The sequence below is a fragment of the Austrofundulus limnaeus genome, unplaced genomic scaffold, assembly GCF_001266775.1.
Source record: "Austrofundulus limnaeus strain Quisiro unplaced genomic scaffold, Austrofundulus_limnaeus-1.0 Scaffold1783, whole genome shotgun sequence".
In the NCBI taxonomy this organism is placed as follows: Eukaryota; Metazoa; Chordata; class Actinopteri; order Cyprinodontiformes; family Rivulidae; genus Austrofundulus; species Austrofundulus limnaeus.
The window spans coordinates 1-6,815 of NW_013954185.1; the positions used below are offsets into that span (position 1 = coordinate 1).

General features: G+C 43.3%; 1 protein-coding gene across 1 annotated transcript; it reads right to left on the minus strand.

Annotated features, from left to right (window-relative positions):
- Window positions 1-542: 542 nt before the first annotated feature.
- LOC106536347 (nuclear factor 1 X-type) lies at window positions 543-2,482 on the minus strand (the record flags this gene model as incomplete). The annotated part of the gene is given in 2 exon segments (XM_014033601.1): window positions 543-1,074; window positions 1,740-2,482. Coding segments are annotated over 2 exon segments (535 nt in total), but the record flags the coding sequence as incomplete, so codon positions are not given.
- Between the last annotated feature and the right edge of the window lie 4,333 nt (window positions 2,483-6,815).

Here is a 6,815-nt window from a genome sequence, read left to right on the forward strand (position 1 = left end):
ACACACACACACACACACACACACACACACACACACACACACACAGGCATGCATTTTTTTTTCTATATGAAAAACGCTCACACATAATTTACACTCGTGAAATTTCTCACATTAAAAAAATTACCAAATACTTGCCAGAAGTATTTAAAATATGACACATGCTCCAGAAAATAAAAATTATAAGCGCTGACACTACACTGTCACGTAAACAAACAAAAACAGAAATAGACTGTATGAAAATAAGTTGTTTTCTGACTTTTTAAAATTGAGATAAAATAAGCTACATTTTTTTTTTAAATTTACTAATTATTATTAATATGAATAAAACATAAAAACTAAATCTAGTAATGGATAAATGCATCACAAATGTTAACATATTAAACGAAACAGCTTTTTACTGTAGCTCTGTTCATAATAATTTCTATATTTTTATGTACCGTTCAAGTGGGTTTTCATGTGTTAGGTGTGTGTTGTGTTACGTGAACATGGCAGTGTGTGTGGAGTGTTTTCCTCTCACTAATAGTGTCCGTGCTGGAACATACCTGGCGTGTGGACGAAGTAGGCCAGGTAAAGGTCCAGCTCCTTGACGGACACTCCGATGTGGTGCGGCTGGACYCACAGGCCGGGGTTGGTGCACTGTGGAGACTTGACCAGCCGCTCCCCGTCCGTGCTCTCTAGGGGGCTGCCCTTGAACAGGATGACCATCACCAGGTCCAGCCGCCACACCTTGTCGGCCTGACGCAGGCAGTCGATGCGGCGGATCTTGCCCTTCTGGTCGGGGTTGGACAGCACGCAGCAGGGGGGCTTTTTGCCTGTGATGGTGAGCACAAAGTCCTCACGGAACTCAGGCCGGATGTCCTTGCGGAGCTTGGCCAGCAGGCGCGAGGCCCACTTCTGCTTAATCTCTGGCTTCTCTCCAAGAAGCTCATCCTTCACCGCACGCTCTTCCTCCTTGGACATGCGCTTCTCGTGCTTCTTGAAGTATTTGCGCTTGCGGGCCTGCAGGTTGAACCAGGTGTAGGCGAAGGCGCGGACGTGGGGCAGGAGGGCCTCGATGAAGGGGTGGAATTCATCCTGGACGAGAGAGGAGGACGGGGGGAGGGCGGAGGAGGAGAGGGAGGAGGGGGGGAGGCAGGAGGAGAGCGAGGGGGAGAACGGGGGAGAGAAGGACGGGGAGAGAGGGAGCGGGGGTGAGGAGGGGAAGAGAGAAGACAGGCAGTTAGCACCGGCACGCAGCATGGAGGAGCGGCGCCTGCTCCGTGTGAGCGGAGGGAAAGAATGAGAGAGAGGCGCTAAGAGACTGAGAGAAAGAAAGAGAGATAGAGATGGGGAGAGAGGGAAGGATGCTTTACACTCTAACAGAGACACATCACACTGAAGGACACAAACACTGAACAACGCAACACTGACAGACTAAGGTAAGAGATGCCACGAGACAAGACTTTCCTGCAAGCGACGCTGCAAAATGTGCACATTTAAAAATATGAAGCAGACACAAAATCAGTTTAGTCCTAAATTTAAGAAACTACAAGACAAAAGAAAAATATCTGAAATTTTAAAATTATATTTTAAACTGTCTGTAAAAAGATAACACTGAAACATCATTTAAATAATGTCAACTTTAAAACACATTAAAAAATAACGCTCGGTGCATCTGCAATCCAGTTTTAGACTCATAAACAACGTTACTTAAAACACTCAAAAATATGTCAACAAAACCAAAAACAACCAGTAGTTACCATTTTGCTCTTTCATCATAAATTCACTCCAGCGATTGCACAGAACGTTTTAAAGCAGAACCGGTAGTGTATTGTTGAGCGCTGGGATTTTGGAAAACTAAAGACCAAAAAAAAAAAAAAAAATGAAAAAAATGAAAGAAAAAAGGAAAAACAGAAGCTTAAAATTTCCCAAATAAAAGCAGCAGGAGGGGGAGAATCTGACAGGCCAAAAAGGCAGAGTGTAATACCAGCYCAGGAACACAGGAGGTACTGGAGTAAGACCTGCGCAAGAGGTGCTGCTCAAGAGCTCAACAGAAGGAGAGTGAAGACAAGTTTTGCAATATCTCTGTCTGAATATAGATTTTTAAAGAGCTGGTTGTGCATGAAATAAATAAAAGCAATTATGCTGAAAAGAACCAATTAATCAAAAAATCAAAACAAGCTTCTTTGAAAAAAATTGTAGAAAAAATTATCTTGATGACAAAAAAACATGCACACACACACAAGAAAAAAAAGGGTTGGCAAATCGGCACGTGCTTTTGGTTCAAATCTGATCTGCATAGGAGTCACAGAGAGGGAGAGCTGGACAAGGAAGGAGGGGCGGTGCGGACGAAGGAGAAGAAAAAGAAGAAGAAGAAAAAAACAAGAGGACCGAGTAAATGTTGGAAGACTGTGCACGACCACTGGCAAACCCGAGTGCAGCTTCTTTTTTCTTTCCCCCTCTTTCTCTCCAACTCTGGCTCTTTCTGTCTCTCTTCCTCTCCACTTTCCGTCTCTAACCATTGACTGAGTCTGTGCCAACGTGCACAGGGCCCACCTATTTGGCACCGAGTCGCAAACAGCCCAGCCAATACGCACGCTCCCAGCGCTCAAAGGGAGGGAAGAGAGAGACATGGCACAGGGAGAAGCAGGGAGGTGGGGGTGTGGATGGTTGGTGGCTGGTAGTGGTGGGGAGCTGCATGTGTGCGGTGCAGGCAGAAGGCATGTCATTAGCCAAACAGACAAGTTCCAATCTACTGCAAAGGCAAAGTCCAGAGGATATTAATTTTACTTGCATCCAGACAGCACCCTCCTTCTAAAGCGACTGCCCCCCCTTCCTGTTCCTCACCACCTTCGTCACCAACATGGTCACAGCCATCCCAACAAACCAGCTCGCTCTCCAACCACCCCCACCCCAGGAAAAAAAACACCCGTCACTCCCTCTCTGTGCTCGCGTTACACCACCTTGGCATAGGATGGCATGAGAAAAACACACACACACACACACACACACACACACACACACAGACCCAAAATCCCACTAGACCCTGAGACCAGCAGCTGCTCCTGGATTTACCACACAAACAAAGAGAGGAGGGGGTGGGGTGGGGGGGGACCCCCACCACCACCACCATCAGCCCCAAACAAAAAATACCATCCAAAAACATGCTCTGTTTCAAAATGCACTCTTACATCCAAACTGGCCCTTTCTCCTCCTCCTCTCTCCATTTTTGTTGTTGTCACTCCACTTTAATAGCCCCCAACAGTTCCGACACAGAAACATATTAAAAGTTTCTGTTACCAAATTAGGGATCAATCTCAGACGGCTGAGATAAACAGCGTCGTGCAGCGGCCTATGTGTGTTAAACTAGACACACAAGCATACAACACTCATGGCTTCAGATACAGGCCCCCCCTCAAACTCACTTACTCCTCTGGCAAATAAATGTGCTCTACGCAGAGGTTGTTTTTTTTATAAACACCATAGAGTGTCCCATTGTTGATATAATATGATGTTTTGTTTGTTTTTTCCCTCATCTTCCCTTGTGTGGTTTTTAGTTTTTCTGTTGTCAAAGGTAGCTCAACTGTGTTTGCTGCATGACCGGTTTCACCTGTTCTCCCATGTTTGTCTTGTATGTCTTCTTGAATGGTTGTTTCTTAACTGCCCTTCCCCCCTTCCCTGAATGTACAGCACCTTGTGAATTTATTTCTATGAAAGGCGCTAAATAAATAAAACTTTGCTTTACTTGAGACCTCAAACATACAATCTTCTGCCTTTTATCCAGAAAAAGTTTTGTTTCTTATTCCGAATGTTTCCTCTTGAAGATATATATATATATATATATTATAATAATGCATTATAAAATTATGATATAAATAACAAAAGGGTGAAACACAAGCCTGGTTGGTTGTCCTGGGCAGTTAGCTACGTAACCTCAAAGGGTAAAACTGTGTCCTCTCCACCTTGAGAGAAAAAGCTAGCGTACTCTCACCAAGAACGTGTTCAACTTAATCTGATGCATTTGCAATTTCTTATTTGGGCAGGTTTTAAATCATTTCAAAACACTCCTCTTCTACAGGGTGTTTAAACCTTCAACCACTTTCTGAACCTGCTTTTCCTTTCCAGCTCATGGGGGGGAACTGGTGTCCATCTTAGTCAGRGTGTGAGAAGCAGGGTACAGCCTGGACAGATCGCAAGTCCATCACAGGGACACACAATTCACCCTCTCACTTACATAGGGACAATTTATACCAGAACGTGGAGAAAACCCATGTGTGCATGGAGAGAACATGCAAACTTCACCCAGAAAGGCCTGGCAGTCAAAGCGGTAACTTATGACAGCTCTAACCGCTGCCCCATCATGCCACCTGCATTAATACATTTGTCTCCCAAATTACACACACAAAAAAAGAGCGGAAATAAAATGGAACGCGTTTGCTAAAATGTGCTGTCCAAACGACATGAATTAGTCCATGAGGCTCACAGGAATTATAGAGATATTGTCAAAACTGGAATCTCGACAGTGGGCAGCCTTTAAAAGCTAGCTTGTCATGTGGCAAAGTTGAGGGCACAGCCATGTGATTGTGGTCGAAGCCACCTGCTGTGCGACGGGACAAGTTGTCTGTGTGAACGCCCTACAAAGGCCAGAGTCCTCTGGTTGGCTCCCAGGACCATCAGATTTAGTGGTGGCCTGCCCCTTCTGTCAGTGTCTGACAGAGGAGCTTCAGCCCGGATGACTGGCTGCGCCACTGAAAGCCTGGCAGGCCGGCTGTAAGGTTGGCTGAGACGCCGTATGGCTGGCTGGGTGAATGACTAGTTGGCAGCTCAGGTAGGTAGATCGCTGGCTAGTTGAATGCCTGGCTTGCTGGCCCCGGTCACTGCTATTAGACCGGGCCGGACCGGGCCTGGTGCCGCTTGTTCACTCTAACATACGCCTGCCTTGCGCAGCCGAGCTGAACATGTGAAAATATTGGGGTGGGGGAGGTAGCGGAGGGGAGATTGATGCAAATTGAACACGAGGACATGGAATTAAAACAGCTGCGTTTGATTTGTATTTTTTGTTTTAGAATAATAAATAAGGTGTTTGCTTCTTTATTTGAAATGACAGGGAGGATTTAGATGAAGGCGTTTTGTGACAAATGTGACAAAATTCCACAAACTCATTAGATGACTAACAATACCTTCCCCTTTTTATTACTGAAACARGAGACACCTTTGCTTTTGTTGTTCCAACCCTGAAGCTTTTTTTATGGCATGACTCGTTCAAAAAAAAAAAAAATCACAACAAGCCTTATTATGATCATAAAATGGGTTGAATGCAAACAGCTCAGTGCACAATTTGCTCAAAGCAAGGTTTTTTTTTATGATTTAGGCCAAGATTTGAATGTGTGGCACCCTGCTATTTAATGTGTTTTCCCCCCTCTTCATGGCATTTTTAAGTCCACATTTTCTTTAGCTCATTAGTGAAGTTTGCTCCTGTTTGCTCAGAGATCTTTATAACAACAAAGGGTTGGTTTTTCAGGCCTCTGCCACACTGGATTTTGCACCTAGTTACCTGCAGTGCAACAATTTAAGTCAGAGTTCATCTTATCTCCGTTTACCATGCTCTGCCTTTCAGAAGGAGATGACCTTTGTTTGTCAGGCTGGATAAATCTATTTCCCTTTCAAACCGTGCCACAGGCCAACTCAAAGACTGGAAGAAACAAAAAAAAAGAGAAAAAAAAACTTTTTAAATGTTTTAAACCAGGTGAATAGTAGCAAACACAATTACTCTGTTTTAGAGAAAAGTAATAAAAAAGCTATAACTACTAAGCAGGACTTTAATTATTAACCTTTTAAAAGGCTTTTATTAAGGGAATAATGTGACACCGAAGTGGCTGAAACACATCAAAAGGAAATTTAAACTGTAATAAGTTGGTTTGCAGAGGCAGGACTGATTATATTTTTGCTAATTGTTTTACACCACATTAAGCCTTCTAAATATTAAGGTGTTCAGCTGAAAGGGGTGGGCTAAACTCCACTGTTTGGCCTACTCTGCACCCCCACGTTTAAATAAAATAATAAAATAAATAAAGTATTAATATTCTCATAATGAAATAGAATAAAAAGGAAACCTACTCTTGTCGACGTCAAACGCTGGTTTGGACCGTATCAATGTCTCATTTCCGCACCATGCACTGACAGACGGTGTTCCTGCTCCGTCCTTATATTTATTTAAATAAAATAAAAAAAACTCTTTTTAATAAGAGTTAAATACGTGTCCTAAACTCGACTACTCTTAATATTAGAATGGTTCAAATGTGCACATTTTCACGCAGTAAATGACGAACGTGGGTCTTTTTTAAAATGTTCCTCTCGGACCGGTGTTGTGCAGAAAAAAGTCCGCCCTCCTGTCAAAGGTCTCCCGTCATTGGCCAGCGTGAATGCCGAACATCGGCTGGATGAAAGGAAAAAGGAGGGGGGTGGGGGGGGATCCCTGTATTTGTCCTGGCCTACATTATTTTATTTATTTATTTACCAGAAACTATGACCTAACAATCGCTTTAACATGTTTACTTAATATAATCTGCGTCATTTTTAGGATGAGGATAAACAATCTATGCATTTTTTTTAAATTAGCCTTGATCTTGTCTATGGACTTTATTTGCATGTTAGTGGTTTTAGCAAGAACTCTGACTTGTTTCCATGCTGTAAATACCTATAATACTTTTAGCCTAGCTGAGAATTTTTTTCCAGGAATTATTCTCAATGAACAAATTGTTACCAAAGAGTTAAACATATCCAGTGAGACGCAGGAGAGCAGATCAGGCAGCTTTAAAGCCACATCCTTCATGTTA